Raw genomic sequence first — 17,326 nt, forward strand, 5'->3', positions numbered from 1 at the left:
TGTGGATGTGGTGAGGACCTACAGGTACCTGGGGGGGGGCACCTGGATTACAGACTCGAGTGGAGCCCCAACACAGAGGAGACGGTGATGGACTTTAGGAAGACTGCTCGCTGTTACTATCGACGGTGAGGACGTGGATGTGGTGAGGACCTACAGGTACCTGGGGGGGGGGGGGGGGGGCACCTGGATTACAGACTCGAGTGGAGCCCCAACACAGAGGAGATGGTGATGGACTTTAGGAAGACTGCTCCCTGTTACTATCGATGGTGAGGAAGTGGATGTGGTGTGGACCTACAGGTACCTGGGGGGGGGCGGGGCACCTGGATTACAGACTCGAGTGGAGCCCCAACACAGAGGAGACGGTGATGGACTTTAGGAAGACTGCTCCCTGTTACTATCGACGGGGAGGATGTGGATGTGGTGAGGACCTACAGGTACCTGGGGGGGGGGGCACCTGGATTACAGACTCGAGTGGAGCCCCAACACAGAGGAGACGGTGATGGACTTTAGGAAGACTGCTCGCTGTTACTATCGACGGTGAGGACGTGGATGTGGTGAGGACCTACAGGTACCTGGGGGGGGGGGGGCACCTGGATTACAGACTCGAGTGGAGCCCCAACACAGAGGAGATGGTGATGGACTTTAGGAAGACTGCTCCCTGTTACTATCGATGGTGAGGAAGTGGATGTGGTGTGGACCTACAGGTACCTGGGGGGGGTGGGGGCACCTGGATTACAGACTCGAGTGGAGCCCCAACACAGAGGAGACGGTGATGGACTTTAGGAAGACTGCTCCCTGTTACTATCGATGGTGAGGACGTGGATGTGGTGAGGACCTACAGGTACCTGGGGGGGGGGCACCTGGATTACAGACTCGAGTGGAGCCCCAACACAGAGGAGACGGTGATGGACTTTAGGAAGACTGCTCCCTGTTACTATCGATGGTGAGGAAGTGGATGTAGTGAGGACCTACAGGTACCTGGGGGGGGGGGGGGTCACCTGGATTACAGACTCGAGTGGAGCCCCAACACAGAGGAGATGGTGATGGACTTTAGGAAGACTGCTCCCTGTTACTATCGATGGTGAGGACGTGGATGTGGTGTGGACCTACAGGTACCGGGGGTCGGGGCACCTGGATAACAGACTCGAGTGGAGCCCCAGCACAGAGGAGATGGTGATGGACTTTAGGAAGACTGCTCCCTGTTACTATCGATGGTGAGGACGTGGATGTGGTGAGGACCTACAGGTACCTGGGGGGGGGGGGGGGGGGGGCACCTGGATGACAGACTTGAGTGGAGCCCCAACACAGAGGAGACGGTGATGGACTTTAGGAAGACTGTTCCCTGTTACTATTGACGGTGAGGACGTGGATGTGGTGAGGACCTACAGGTACCTGGGGGGGGGTGGGGGGGCACCTGGATGACAGAGTCGAGTGGAGCCCCAACACAGAGGCCGTGTACAAGAAGGGCCAGAGTCGCCTCTACTCCCTGAGGAGACTGAGGTCCTTCGGAGGGTGCAGGCCTCTCCTTCACACGTTCTACCGGTCTGTTGTCTCCAGGACAATCTTCTATGGGGTGGTGAGCTGGGGCAATGGCATCAACGTGGGTGATGCCAACAGGCTCAATAAACTGATTAGAGAGGCTGGCTCTGTTACAGGAGTCAAACTGGACACACTGGGGGCCGTGGTGGAACAAAGGACCCTCCGGAAAACCCTGGCAATTCCGGACAATGTTCCTCACTCTCTGCGTGTCACCTTGGCCGAACAGGGGAGCACTTTCGGTAACAGACTGAGACAACGGTGCTGCCCCATTACGCCCATGCTTTGGAATGCGGGAGGAAACTCACTCGGTCACGCAGACTGAAAGCACAAGTTCCTTACACACAGCGGTGTAACTGAACCCAGGTCACCGGCACTGTTACAGCGATACAAGACCATAAGACCATAAAATATAGGGGCAGAAGTAGGCCATTCGGCCCATCGAGTCTGTTCTGCCAATCACGGGCCGATCCAACTCTTCCAGTCATCCCCACTCCCCTGCCTTTACCCCAGACCCTTTGATGCCCTGGCTTATCAAGAACCTGTCTATCTCAGCCTGAAATACACCCGTGACTCGGCCTCCACAGTCACTCGTGGAAGGAAATTCCACAGATTTACCACCTCTGACTAAAGTAATTTCTCTGCATGTCAGTTCTAAAAGGACGTCCTTCAATCCTGAAGTCCTGCCCTCTTGTCCTGAAATCCCCCACCACGGGAAATAACTTTGCCAAATCTAATCTGTTCAGGCCTTTTAACATTCAGAATATTCCTACGAGATCATACCATATGGTAACCATCAGCTTCGTCCCCCAGCCACGTCCCCCCCCCCCCTCAAATCCTCGCACTCCTTCACTTCTGCCCTAATCGCCACCCCCAGGGCGGCTGGGTTCCATCATCGACAGCCACACCTTCAACACACCACTGCTTTCAGCTTCTGATTACCCTCTTACCCCCGCCCTGCTTTACAACACTGCCAGGACCTCCAAACCGGGCCCCAACGTATCGATGCAGCCGCAAAGAAGGCCACTATACTTCACGAGGAGTTAGAGGAGATTTGGTAAGTCGCCAAAAGACACTGGCAAATTTCTACGGACGTACCGTAGAGAGTGTTGTGACTGGGTGCACCATAACGATGGTGACGACTTAAGAAAGGGTGTGCTGGCACTGGAGGAGGTTCAGCAGAACTATCCAGGCAATGATCTCGACTGAAACCTGCTGAATATTGAAAGACCCAGGCAGAGTGGACATGAAGAGGATGTCTTTATTCATGGGCACGGAGAGGAACGTCCAAGTTTGGTCTTTGGAGCATTGGAGGTTGAGGGGGGACTTGATAGAGGTATTTAAAATTATGAGGTGGATAGGCTTTTTCCATTGAGAGTAGGGGAGATTCAAACAAGAGGACATGAGTTGAGAGTTGGGGGGCAAAAGTTTAGGGGTAACACAAGGGGAAACATTTTTACTCAGAGAGTGGTACCTGTGTGGAACGAGCTTCCAGTAGAAGTGGTAGAGGCAGGTTCGATATTGTCATTTAAAGTAAAATTGGATCGGTATATGGACAGGAAAGGAATGGAGGGTTATGGGCTGAGTGCGGGTCAGTGGGACTAGGTGAGAGTAAGCGTTCGGCACGGACTAGAAGGGCCGAGATGGCCTGTTACCGTGCTGTGATTGTTACTGTGATTGTACATATTTACTAATTTGAGTGTTCAAGTACAAAAGAAGGAAGGACTGAGGACATAGAGGTGTAATCGTACTTTGTTAACAATAACATACAGTGGGCAGCCCAGGTCCAGAGGGAAGAGCCTCAGAAGAGAAGGAGGTCCCTTTAGAACTGAGATGAGGAGGGGTGGTGAATCTGTGGACTCCATTGCCACAGACGGCTGTCTGGGCCAAGTCAGGGAAACGTATACAATACACATTCATGAAGTGCTTTTTCTTCGCAAACATCCAAGAAAACAGAGGAGTGTCCCCAAAGAATGAAGGAGTTAAATGTTAGAACTCCAAAGCCCCCCCACTCCATCAGCTCCCCCCATCTCACGCTTAAGCAGCAGCAAAGCAGTGAATCCCCTCCCCACCAGCGAGAAAGAAGCATCGGCCCCCCTGCCCACGAGCAACTCAGGTGTGCAGCAAAACAACAGCAAAGACACAGACTTGCAGCACCCCCCCCCCCCCCCCCCGAGGACTACTCGTTCACCCAGTATTCGACATACCACAGGCTCTCTCTCTCCCTAATAAGGGAAAACGAGGCCTCTCCGTTTCATGGCGAGAGGGAAGACATACAAACAACTCGCTGGTTTATGATTAGTCAGGGCGTTGAAAGGTTACGGGGAGAAAAGGCAGGTAGCAATCCGACTGCTGCCTGTTAGGGGTCTGTACACGCTCCCCGTGACCGCAAGGATTTCCTCCGGGTACTCCGGTTTCCTCCCGCGGTCATGAGACACACCGGGTAGGTGGGTTAATTGGTCAACGTGCTCCGGGTAAATCAGGGGGATTGCTCTGCGGTCCGGAAGGGCTATTCTGCACCGTAACCCAATAAAACAAACAGACGGCAGGTAATTGCAAAATGCACAGCTCGTACCTCGATCTCCTCCTGTAAATCAGCCACCTCTGCATCACGAACGTCCAGGGCGCGGGTCTTAACGTCCAGCTCGCGTGCAAGCTCCGTGCACTTCCCCTGCAAGAGGAGCAGGCACCTTTCAGTCAGCCGCCGCGGTTCAGTGGGAACAATTTCATTCGGACACGCCCGAGGACAATTACCTTTGTCACATCAATGTGCTGGTTACCGCTGGCACGTCCTCCTCTCCGTGACACCCTTTGACCAAGCGTCTGGTCGTGAACCCAGACACGTCCAACTTTTTTCTAAACTCACCCCTCTCCACCCCCAAGATAAGTACCTGACAGAGTCACAGAGCATTAATGCTCTGAAACAGGTCCTCACTCTGTTAGTCTGCCAACTCCCATGGACCCTGCACCCGGACCACAGACCTCCATACCACCTCCCATCCACGTACCCATCCCAATTTCTTGTCAGTGTTGAAATCAAACCCACGTCCATCACTTGCAACGGCAGCTCGTTCCCCACTAACTCCACCCTCCCGGTGAAGGTGGTCTCCTTAAATATTCCACCTTTCCCCTTAACCGATGACCTCCAGCTCTGGTCCAGCTCCTCGGTCAGGAACAGGGTGAGGAAGGCAAATGCAGAGATAGGATTCATTTCTAGAGGCAGCTGTAAATGGTTCCGCGCACACTAGCTGGGCCGAAGGGCCAGTTTCTGTACCGTGCCTTTTCCGGACGCTATGGCGTGCAGGCCTGCAGTTGGAAAAGAGGCCAACAGAAACCCCGATAGAGGGCAAATGCAATGTTGTCACTCGTTTCGAGAGGACTAGAATATAGATGCATGGATGACATGCTGAGGCTTTCTAAGGCACTGGGCAGACCACAATTGGAGTACTGCGCCCCCCTTTCGAAGGTGGGTTGTGCTGGCAATGATGAGGGTCCAGAGGAGGTTCATTGGACTGAAAGGGCTAACATACAGTTGAAATGGGCCTGTACTCACTGGGGTTTAAAAGAATGAAGGTGGGGGTGGGATCTCATCGAGATGTATCGAATATTGAAAGGCCAGTACAAAGTGATTGTGGAGAGGATGTTTCCTACAGTGGGGGAGTCTAGGACCAGAGGGCACAGATAGAGTGGATGAGGAGAGGATGTTTCCTATAGTCGGGGAGTCTAGGACCAGAGGGCACAGATAGAGTGGATGAGGAGAGGATGTTTCCTATAGTGGGGGAGCCTAGGACCAGAGGACACAGATAGAGTGGATGTGGAGTGGATGTTTCCTATAGTGGGTGAGTCTAGGACCAGAGGGTATAGCCTTACCTAATCTCAGTGGAAAAAGCCTTCTTGCATTTACATTATCTGTACCCACTATACTTTCTCATTTTCTGACATTCCAGGGAATGAAATCCTAAACCATTCACCGTTTCCCTGCAACTTAGGTCTTAAGTCCTGGCAACACTCTCGTAAATCTTCCCTGAATTCTTCTTTTCAGATCTTTCTTATGGGTAGGTGACAGAACTGCTCGCAATCCTGCAAACCCGTCCTCACATCTGAAAGGGAACTTTGCAACTGCTGTATTTAATCCTGTGATTTACGAAGCAGGGGTGTCAATGCTGGGGCTTTACAGGGCTCTGCTGAGGCCTGACTTGCAGAATTGTGAGCAGTCTTGGGCCCCTTATCTGAGAAAGGATATGCTGACATTGGAGAGGGTTCAAAGGAGGTTCACGAAAATGATTTGGAGATTGAAAGGCTCGTCATATAGGGAGCATTTGATGGCTCCGGGCCTGTACTCGCCGGGGTTCAGAAGACCAAGACGGGGATCTCATTGAAATCTATCAAATATTGTGAGTGGACGTAGAGAGGATGCTTCCAGTGGTGGGGGAGTCCAAGACCAGAGGACACAGCCTCAGAATAGAGAAACGTCAATTTGGAACGGAGACACACCGGGTAGGTCATAGGTCAACGTGCTCCGGGTAAATCAGGGGGATTACTCTGCGGTCCGGAAGGGCTATTCCGCACCATAACCCAATAAAACATACAGACGGCAGGTAATTGCAAAATGCACAGCACATACCTCCATCTCCTCCTGTAATTCAGTCACCTCCTCCTGTAAATCAGCCACCTCTGCATCGCGAACGTCCAAGGCGCGGGTCTTCACGTCCAGCTCGCGTGCAAGCTCCGTGCACTTCCCCTGCAAGAGGAGCAGGCGCCTTTCAGTGGGAACAATTTCATTCGGACACGCCCGAGGAGGATTACCTTCGTCACATCAATGTGCTGGTTACCGCTGGCACGTCCTCCTCTCCGTGACACCCTTTGACCAAGCGTCTGGTCGTGAACCCAGCCACGTCCAACTTTTTTCTAAACTCACCCCCCCCACCCCCAAGATAAGTACCTGACAGAGTCACAGAGCATTAATGCTCTGAAACAGGTCCTCACTCTGTTAGTCTGCCAACTCCCATGGACCCTGCACCCGGACCACAGACCTCCATACCACCTCCCATCCACGTAGCCATCCCAATTTCTTGTCAGTGTTGAAATCAAACCCACGTCCATCACTTGCAACGGCAGCTCGTTCCCCACTAACTCCACCCTCCCGGTGAAGGTGGTCTCCTTAAATATTCCACCTTTCCCCTTAACCGATGACCTCCAGCTCTGGTCCAGCTCCTCGGTCAGGAACAGGGTGAGGAAGGCAAATGCAGAGATAGGATTCATTTCTAGAGGCAGCTGTAAATGGTTCCGCGCACACTAGCTGGGCCGAAGGGCCGGTTTCTGTACCGTGCCTTTCCTGGATGCTATGGCGTGTAGGCCTGCAGTTGGAAAAGAGGCCAACAGAAACGCCGATAGAGGGCAAATGCAATGTTGTCACTCGTTTCGAGAGGACTAGAATATAGATGGATGGATGACATGCTGAGACTTTCTAAGGCACTGGGCAGACCACAATTGGAGTACTGCGCCCCCCTTTCGAAGGTGGGTTGTGCTGGCAATGATGAGGGTCCAGAGGAGGTTCATTGGACTGAAAGGGCTAACATACAGTTGAAATGGGCCTGTACTCACTGGGGTTTAAAAGAATGAAGGTGGGGGTGGGATCTCATTGAGATGTATCGAATATTGAAAGGCCAGTACAAAGTGGATGTGGAGAGGATGTTTCCTATAGTGGGGGAGTCTAGGACCAGAGGACACAGATAGAGTGGATGTGGAGAGGATGTTTCCTATAGTGGGGGAGTCTAGGACCAGAGGGCACAAATGGAGTGGATGTGGAGAGGATGTTTCCTATAGTGGGGGAGTCTAGGACCAGAGGACACAGGCAGAGTGGATGTGGAAAGGATGTTTCCTATAGTGGGTGAGTCTAGGACCAGAGGGTATAGCCTTACCTAATCTCAGTGGAAAAAGCCTTCTCGCATTTACATTATCTGTACCCATTATAATTTCTCATTTTCAGACATTCCAGGGAATGAAAACCTAAACCATGCCCTGCAACTTAGGTCTTAAGTCCTGGCAACATCCTCGTAAATCTTCCCTGAATTCTTCTTTTCAGATCTTTCTTATGGGTAGGTGACAGAACTGCTCGCAATCCTGCAAACCTGTCCTCACATCTGAAAGGGAACTTTGCAACTGCTGTATTTAATCCTGTGATTTACGAAGCAGGGGTGTCAATGCTGGGGCTTTACAGGGCTCTGCTGAGGCCTGACTTGCAGAATTGCGAGCAGTCTTGGGCCCCTTATCTGAGAAAGGATATGCTGACATTGGAGAGGGTTCAAAGGAGGTTCACGAAAATGATTTGGAGATTGAAAGGCTCGTCATATAGGGAGCATTTGATAGCTCCGGGCCTGTACTCGCCGGGGTTCAGAAGACCAAGACGGGGATCTCATTGAAATCTATCAAATATTGTGAGTGGACGTAGAGAGGATGCTTCCAGTGGTGGGGGAGTCTAAGACCAGAGGACACAGCCTCAGAATAGAGAAACGTCAATTTGGAACGGAGACGAGGAGGAATTTCTTAAGCCAGAGAGTGGTGAATCTGTGGAAATCGTTGCCACAGATGGCCGTGGAGGCCAAGTGTTTATGTATATTTAAGGCGGAGGTTGATAGATTCCTGACTGGTCAGGGCATGAAGGGATATGGGGAGGAGGCAGGAGATTGAGATTGGAGATCGGGGAGATTGGCAGGAGTAGGAAGATGGTTCAGCAATGATGAAATGACGGAGCACACTCGATGGGCCAAAAGGCCCAATTCTGCTCGTCTATCTCATGGTCTACGAAGGTCAATGTGCCCAGAGGTCTCTCTTCTCCACTCTATACCTGACAGTCCTGCAACCTGCAGTCGTACTGCACTGACACTCTGCTCAGTTTCTGTCTTCCGACGTTGGCACCGCGTACCAGGAAGGCCGGCGTCACGCGTTCCCACTTGAAGCACAGAGAACAGTTCAGCACAGCGCAGGCCCTTCGGCCCACTATGGCGTGCCAACCTATCAACTCGGGGGCTGCCAACATGGGGTCCATGACATTAAAAACAAAAGGCGGGGAACTCCTGCTTTAAACCCACCCTAGTATCAACCTAACCCCTCCCAAACAGCCCTCCATTTTTCACTACAACCAGAAGACACTAAGATGCAGGAGCAGGGTTAAGCCATTCAGCCCATCATGCCTGCTATTACCCTTTTCAATCCCATTCTCCTGCCTTCGCTGCATGTCCTTTGATGTCCTTACCAACCAGGAACTTACCAAGCTCCGCTTCAAATACACCCAGTGACCTGGCCTCCACGGCCGTCTGTGGCAACGATTTCCACAGATTCACCACCCTCTGGCTAAAGAAATTCCTCCTCATCTCTGTTCGACTCTTTGATTGTGCCGTCTGGTCATAGATTCCCACACTATGGGAAACATCTCATGACAATTACGGAACCTAGCCATTTACTATTATTTTAACATCATATAGAAACATAGAAGCATAGAAAATAGGTGTAGGAGTAGGTCATTCAGCCCTTCAAACCTGCACCGCGATTCAGTATGATCATGGCTGATCATCCAACTCAGAACTCTGTAACTGCTTTCTCTCTGTACCCCCTGATCCTTTTAGCCATAAGGGCCATTTCTAACTCCCTCTTAAATATAGCCAGTGAACTGGCCTCAACTGTTTCCTGTGGCAGAGAATTCCACAGATTCACCACTCTGTGTGAACAAGTTTTTCCTCATCTCGGTCCTAAAAGGCTTCCCCTTTATCCTTAAACTGTGACCCCTCGTTCTGGACTTCCCCAATATTGAGAACAATCTTCCTGCATCTAGCCTGTCCAATCCCTTTAAGATTTTATACGTTTCAATAAGATCCCCCCTCAATCTTCTAAATTCCAGTGAGTATAAGCCCAGGCGATGCAGTCTGTCTTCATATGAAAGTCCTGCCATCCCAGGAATCAATCTGGTGAACCTTCTCTGTACTCCCTCTATGGCAAGAATGTCTTTCCTCAGATTAGGGGACCAAAACTGCACAAAATACTCCAGGTGTGGTCTCAGCAAGGCCTTGTACAACTGCAGTAGAACCTCCCTGCTCCTGTACTCAAATCCTTTTGCTATGAATGCCAACATACCATTTGCCTTTTTCACCGCCTGCTGTACCTGCATGCCCACCTTCAATGACTGGTGTACAATGACACCCAGGTCTCATTGCATCTCCCCTTTTCCTAATCGGCCACCATTCAGATAATAATCTGTTTTTCTGTTCTTGCAACCAAAGTGGATAACCTCACATTTATCCACATTAAATTGCATCTGCCATGAATTTGCCCTCTCACCTAACCTATCCAAGTCACCCTGTATCCTCTTATATAAATATCATAAACTTATAAAACATGAAAATACAGCACTGTACAAATGTCTTCAGCACATAAAAGTAGCCAAGGTGCCCGAGACTTCTGCACGCAGTACTGTATTTGTCAACGTAGAGCAGACAGCAAGGTTGTAAATCTGGCGGGAGCAAAGAGTGTGGGGAATGGCGAGGGTGGAGCGCCAGGGGAGGGGTGTGGGACGGGTGGCAGAGGAGGGGTGCCATGGGTGGGGGCGGGAGCAGGCACACCCAGGCAAGGTCATCTGATTCCAAATGATCGATTTATCCATTACAGACCGTCTCTCTGGTGCTTCCCGCTCCCTCCCCTCTCCCTTCCCCTTTTCCCAACCATGACTCCCCCTCTCCCTGCCCCCCTTCCCACTCTCAGTCCCCAACAGAGACCCAGGTTTATCATCACTCACATGTTTTATGAAATTTGGTGGGATTTTTCAGACAGCAGTAGAGTAAAATTACTACAGAACTGTGCAGAAGCCTTAAGCCCCCTCGCTATATAGGTGTGCCTGAGGCTTGTCCACAGGACTGTAAACGATTGAACACCGCCAGTTTCTGCCTATCCCTGCCATCTGCTGCTGGTCTGACATTGCCCTTGTGAACCTAGGTCACAGTGCCAGCCTTTGGGACCCACTAGAGTCCTGGGAAAGACTTGCTGACCCTGCTGTTGGAAAGCGGCTCCAGGATTTAGATCCATTAACAACGAAAGAAAGGTGCGATACTTTCAGGTCAGGATGGCGTGAGACCAACCTGCTTCAAGTCCCTACGTGCCTTGAAGATCTGTCCTGGGCCCATCATCAAATATGACACCCCAGTGGCTCCATTAGGGAGTTTGACCGAGATTTGGTACGTCAACAAAAGACTCCAGTAAATTTCTACAGACAATCTGACGGGCTGCATCGCCACCCGGGGTGGGGTGTGGGGGGGGGGGGGGGGGGTTGACAATGTGGGGCACTGGGGAAAAGCCGCAGAGGGTTGTAAACTCACCCAAATCCATCTAGGGGGGCACCAGCCTCCCTGGCATCCAGGACATCATCAGTAATGCACTCGTGACCTCTTCTCATCACTAACGTCAGGGAGGAGGTACAGGAGCCTGAAGACACACACTCAGCCATTCCGGAACAGCTTCTTCCCCTCTGCCATCAGGGAGGAGGTACAGGAGCCTGAAGACACACACTCAATGATTCAGGAACACCTTCTTCCCCTCTGCCATCAGGGAGGAGGTACAGGAGCCTGAAGACACACACTCAGCCATTCCGGAACAGCTTCTTCCCCTCTGCCATCAGGGAGGAGGTACAGGAGCCTGAAGACACACACTCAGCCATTCCGGAACAGCTTCTTCCCCTCTGCCATCAGGGAGGAGGTACAGGAGCCTGAAGACACACACTCAATGATTCAGGAACACCTTCTTCCCCTCTGCCATCAGGGAGGAGGTACAGGAGCCTGAAGACACACACTCAGCCATTCCGGAACAGCTTCTTCCCCTCTGCCATCAGGGAGGAGGTACAGGAGCCTGAAGACACACACTCAATGCTTCAGGAACAGCTTCTTCCCCTCCGCCATTAGGGAGGAGGTACAGGAGCTTGAAGATACACACTCAATGTTTCAGAAACAGCTTCTTCCCCTCTGCCATCAGATTTCTGAACAGTTTGTTGAACCCATAAACACTATCTCACTGTTTTGCACCATGTCTGATTACAACTCAATGGAGCACTGCCATAAAAGAGCAAACCTCACGACAAGTCTGCACGATATTAAACCCGGTTTTGAGTGTGAAATGTTTTCAGATGTCCGCGTCTCTCGGGGGTGGGGGACTGGTGTGCTGCCCCATTCCACCCCCCCAACGCCTCCGGAGATTTGGCATAAGAGTTCCGCTCAAAGGATCTGTGGTCCTCGGCCTCTTCGGTCCACGACACCATCTCGCAACGCTCCACGGTACCGGCGACCCGGGTTTGATTCCCGCCGCTCTCTTTAAGGAGCTCGTCCGCTCTCCCCGTGGCCGCTTGGGTCGGGCGCCCCGGTTCCCTCCTACAGACCAAAGGCGTTCACTGGTCGCTGCAAGCTGTCCCGTGATTAGTGCTAGGGTTAAATCGGGGCTCGCTGGGTCGTGCCGCTCAGAAACTGCGCATCTGAATCAAACTGTCTCACTGTGCGTAACCATCACAGCAGAGCCATGCACCCTCAACTCGAGCCCCAGCGCTGCATTCACCACGTTCGTAACTGTGCCGGCCACCAAAGCAGGTGCACGAGGCGGGACCGCTGGCCGGGTGGTGCCACAGCCTGTTTCCCAACGGCAGTGGGACTCGAGAGCCAGCAGCCTCAAATTCCCCGGCTGCTGAGATCGAGCTGAACCTGGATCACAGCCCTCCCATCCACGTACCCACCCAATGCTGGAGGCAGGCCAGGCAGCATCTAGGGAAAAGATTAAACAGTCAGATCTTTCGGGCCGAGACCCTTCCGCGGACGCTGCCTAGCCTGCAGGGTAGATCCTCCAGCGTTCTGCGGGTGCTGCTCTGGACTTCCCCTGTCCGCAGACGTCCTTGTCTCTGTGTGCCTATCCGAGCTTCACTTTCAGCACCGAAAATCGAGCCTTCGGGCACCACTTGTGCTGGCCGCTCGTCCCACCCTCCAAGTGAGGAATATTTAAGCATGTAGTTCAGCAGCCTCGCAAAGAACTTATCAAAGGAATTGACTAACAAGTGGATTTGCCCTGCTTACTTAATTTTTCGATACTTCTCAAAACTTATAGTAGTTTTTTTAAAAAAGTGTATCGTGCTGTATAATAAACTAGATTCTGACAATAACAAATTTGTCAGGCTCTTGGCCAAGAATTAGGATCGGTGCTGAGGGCACAGTGGAATTTACAAGATTATTTCGATAGAAGCAGAATATGTTGGGCCAAACAAAAGCCATCTTCTGTGCTATGACACAGCATCGGATCTTAAAAACAGCGTGCGAGGAAAAGGAACAACGTTGTGCATGAGTCAGTAAAAATAAGTGTTCTGAAGCGCAGCAGCACGCAGGTCACTCAGGACTGCCTGCCTGTTCGGCAGCCGAAGCCCAGCAGCACGCAGGTCACTCAGGACTGTCTGCCCGCTCGGCAGCCGAAGCCCAGCAGCACGCAGGTCACTCAGGACTGTCTGCCCGCTCGGCAGCCAAAGCCCAGCAGCACGCAGGTCACTCAGGACTGTCTGCCCGCTCGGCAGCCGAAGCCCAGCAGCACGCAGGTCACTCAGGACTGTCTGCCCGCTCGGCAGCCGAAGCCCAGCAGCACGCAGGTCACTCAGGACTGTCTGCCCCGCTCGGCAGCCGAAGCCCAGCAGCACGCAGGTCACTCAGGACTTCCTGCCCGTTCGGCAGCCGAAGCCCAGCAGCACGCAGGTCACTCAGGACTGTCTGCCCGCTCGGCAGCCGAAGCCCAGCAGCACGCAGGTCACTCAGGACTGTCTGCCCCGCTCGGCAGCCGAAGCCCAGCAGCACGCAGGTCACTCAGGACTGTCTGCCCGCTCGGCAGCCGAAGCCCAGCAGCACGCAGGTCACTCAGGACTGTCTGCCCGCTCGGCAGCCGAAGCCCAGCAGCACGCAGGTCACTCAGGACTGTCTGCCCGCTCGGCAGCCGAAGCCCAGCAGCACACAGGTCACTCAGGACTGTCTGCCCGCTCGGCAGCCGAAGCCCAGCAGCACGCAGGTCACTCAGGACTGTCTGCCCCGCTCGGCAGCCGAAGCCCAGCAGCACGCAGGTCACTCAGGACTTCCTGCCTGTTCGGCAGCCGAAGCCCAGCAGCACGCAGGTCACTCAGGACTGTCTGCCCCGCTCGGCAGCCGAAGCCCAGCAGCACGCAGGTCACTCAGGACTTCCTGCCTGTTCGGCAGCCGAAGCCCAGCAGCACGCAGGTCACTCAGGACTGCCTGCCTGTTCGGCAGCCGAAGCCCAGCAGCACGCAGGTCACTCAGGACTGTCTGCCCGCTCGGCAGCCGAAGCTCAGCAGCACACAGGTCACTCAGGACTGTCTGCCCCGCTGGGCAGCCGAAGCCCAGCAGCACGCAGGTCACTCACGACTGTCTGCCCGCTCGGCAGCCGAAGCCCAGCAGCACGCAGGTCACTCAGGACTGCCTGCCCGCTGGGCAGCCGAAGCCCAGCCCTGACCTAAAACATAGAAACATAGAAAATAGGTGCAGGAGTAGGCCATTCGGCCCTTCAAGCCTGCACCGCGATTCAGTATGATCATGGCTGACCCTCCAACTCAGAACCCTGTACCTGCTTTCTCTCCATACCCCCTGATCCCTTTAGCCACAAGGGCCATATCTAACTCCCTCTTAAATATAGCCAATGAACTGGCCTCAACTGTTTCCTGTGGCCGAGAATTCCACAGATTCACCACTCTCTGTGTGAAGAAGTTTTTCCTCATCTCGGTCCTAAAAGGCTTCCCCTTTATCCTTAAACTGTGACCCCTCGTTCTGGACTTCCCCAACATCGGAAACAATCTTCCTGCATCTAGCCTGTCCAATCCCTTTAGAATTTTATATGTTTCAATAAGATCCCCCCTCAATCTTCTAAATTCTAGTGAGTATAAGCCTAGTCGATCCAGTCTTTCTTCATATGAAAGTCCTGCCATCCCAGGAATCAATCTGGTGAACCTTCTTTGTACTCCCTCTATGGCAAGAATGTCTTTCCTCAGATTAGGGGACCAAAACTGCACACAATACTCTAGGTGCGGTCTCACCAAGGCCTTGTACAACTGCAGTAGAACCTCCCTGCTCCTGTACGCGAATCCTCTTGCTATGAATGCCAACATACCATTTGCCTTTTTCACCGCCTGCTGTACCTGCATGCCCACCTTCAATGACTGGTGTACAATGACACCCAGGTCTCGTTGCACCTCCCCTTTTCCTAATCAGCCACCATTCAGATAATAATCTGTTTTCCTGTTCTTCCAACCAAAGTGGATAACATTTATCCACATTAAATTGCATCTGCCATGAATTTGCCCACTCACCTAACCTATCCAAGTCACCCTGAATCCTCCTCACAGCTAACACCACCGCCCAGCTTCGTGTCATCTGCAAACTTGGAGATGCTGCATTTAATTCCCTCGTCTAAATCATTAATATATGTTGTAAACAACTGGGGTCCCAGCACTGAGCCTTGTGGTACCCCACTAGTCACTGCCTGCCATTCTGAAAAGGTCCTCAGCGAATTCAGTCCCCGGCTGCTCGACGGACAACCTAAACGCTGAGCGTGCTGCGCCGATCGCAAGGGGGCGCAGGGTACAAGGTGAGGGAACAAAGATGGGCAAGGGGGGAGCGGCCTAGAGAACGGAAGGCTTCCGAGTCCACGGCCTGCACCTACGCTGAAATGGGTCAAGTTCAAAATCTGTCTTTCACAAACACACCGCAAGGATATCTTCTCCGAAAACAACCTCGGTCCACGGCATTAAAAAGGTTGGGAAACCCTGTCCTGAAAGGGAGGTGGAGTCACCCAGAGAGAAAGCAAATGAGAGCTTCTTAGACGCTGGACCCAAAGGTTACGGGGAATGTGCAGAACGGCGCAGAGCACGCGGAGTTCCGCAGGCGTATCTCAGTGTTCGCCACACTACACCGACGCCTGACGGTCGTATCTGTGTTAGAGAGGCAGGGAAGGTTTACACAACTCAGTATCACCGGAACTGCTGTCTTTTTACATGGTCTTTTATTTTTAAACAAAAAAGGAAGTTGGACATTAAAAGATCCGACTGGACTTTCTGAAGGACTTCTGGCCACGGGTGCCCAGACTAGATACAAGACCAGACAATTGCCGGGAAACGTCCAGTCGGTCAGCGAGCCTCTGTGGAGAGAGAACCAGAGTTAACCCTTCAGGTTGCTGCCCCGTTATTAGAAGCGTTGACCCGAAATACGCGCTCCAGGGGGGACTCCACGGGCACGACCGGCGGGCTCTTCTACGGAAAGCTCTTTGCAAGTTCAATTCCTCAAATGCCCCACAAAAAAAAAATCATCTCAAGGGGCAGAATTAGGCCATTCAGCCCACTGAATCTGCTCCACCATTCCGTCATGATTTATTAACCCTCTCAACCCCACTCTCCTGCCTGATCCTCGTAACCTTTGACGCCCCGACTAATCAGCCTCCGCTTTAAATACACCCCATGACTTGGCCTCCACGGCCGTCTGTGAAAATGAATTCCACAGATTCACCGCCCTCTGGCAATCTGAAATTCCTCCTCACCTCTGTTCTAAAAGAACGCCCCAGTATTCTGAGGCTGTGCCCTTGGGTCCCAGACTCCCCCATGAGAGGAAACATCCTCTTCACCCACTCTCTCTAGGCCTTTAGGATGGTAGTCCACTGTCTATGGGACCAGAGGTCGTGTGTGATGCTGACAAATTGGAACTATACCTTTTGAAATCAAGCTGCGCTGCGGGGAAGTGGAGGGGTCAGATTTAATGTTTTAAAAAATTCAGCCTGAGAGAGATTTGGAGCTCGGAGACAGGTCCTCTGGCTCACCGAGTTCGCCCCAACCATTTAGACTAATTCTACCCCAAATTATTTCCGATTCTATCGACCCCCCCCCCCACACCATCAACATTCGATGGGGCAATCTACAGTGAACAATTACAGACATCCCACCCTGCAAAAACTCACTTCAGGGAGGTAGCACCATCAATTTGTGGGATGTCTGCAATTAACCTATCGATCTGCGTGCCTTTGGGATGTGCAAGGAAACCGGAGCAGGCGCATTACGGCTGTCAATGTTGTTTTGACGTACGCTCGTCTACTGTGGTCACAGCGGGAATGTTTAAACTCTATGCAGGCAACACCAGACATCAGGCTCAAACCTGGGTCGTGGGAGCTGACAGACAATAGCTGGAGTGGTAGGGGACTGCACGACAGTATTGGGGCTTTTGGCCCATCTATAAATTCCACGTAGTCCCATCATTGGACCACAAATCCACGTACTTCCCCAAATGTTAGAATTGAACCCGCGTCCGCCAGCTCGTTCTGCACTTCTCTGGGAAGAGGTACACCTTCACGCTCCCTTTAAACATTTCATGTTTCACCCTCCGGTTCCAATCTCACTCAAAAAGTCCATCTTGCACCTTTGCCCGAACTGTAACCACTCATAATTCTGTATGTCTCTATCAAATCTCCCCTCATTCTCCTACGCTCCAGGGAATAAAGTATTCAACCTTTCCCTATCACTCAGGGTCTCTAGTCTCGGCAACTCCCATGTGAATTTTGCCTGTAGTCTCTGAAGTTTATTGATATCTTTCTGCAGGTAGGTGACCTCCCCCGCCTCCACTCACAGACAGCTGTGCCACAGGAACCTTCATTCTTTGCAGTGTTTGTACGTGGGTTGTGAACGGCCCAGTTTGAAATTAACCAGGCCCTTGCCTGAACAGAGAACAGACAGTGGGCTGCA

The 17,326-nt window shown here is 52.3% G+C and overlaps 1 protein-coding gene across 3 annotated transcripts in view; it reads right to left on the reverse strand.

The window, feature by feature from the left end:
• Positions 1 to 17,326, reverse strand: part of LOC132385643 (tax1-binding protein 1 homolog B-like) — a 132,617-nt gene that overhangs the window by 27,806 nt on the left and 87,485 nt on the right. For all 3 annotated transcript variants that reach the window (XM_059957830.1, XM_059957829.1, XM_059957828.1), the window contains exons 12-13: positions 6,161 to 6,277; positions 4,112 to 4,207 (exon numbers count right to left, since the gene is read on the reverse strand). In XM_059957830.1, coding sequence (XP_059813813.1) covers positions 4,112 to 4,207; positions 6,161 to 6,277 — 213 coding nt within the window. The remainder of the gene's footprint in view (positions 1 to 4,111; positions 4,208 to 6,160; positions 6,278 to 17,326) is intronic.

The sequence above is a fragment of the Hypanus sabinus genome (assembly GCF_030144855.1).
Source record: "Hypanus sabinus isolate sHypSab1 chromosome X1 unlocalized genomic scaffold, sHypSab1.hap1 SUPER_X1_unloc_3, whole genome shotgun sequence".
NCBI lineage: Eukaryota > Metazoa > Chordata > Chondrichthyes > Myliobatiformes > Dasyatidae > Hypanus > Hypanus sabinus.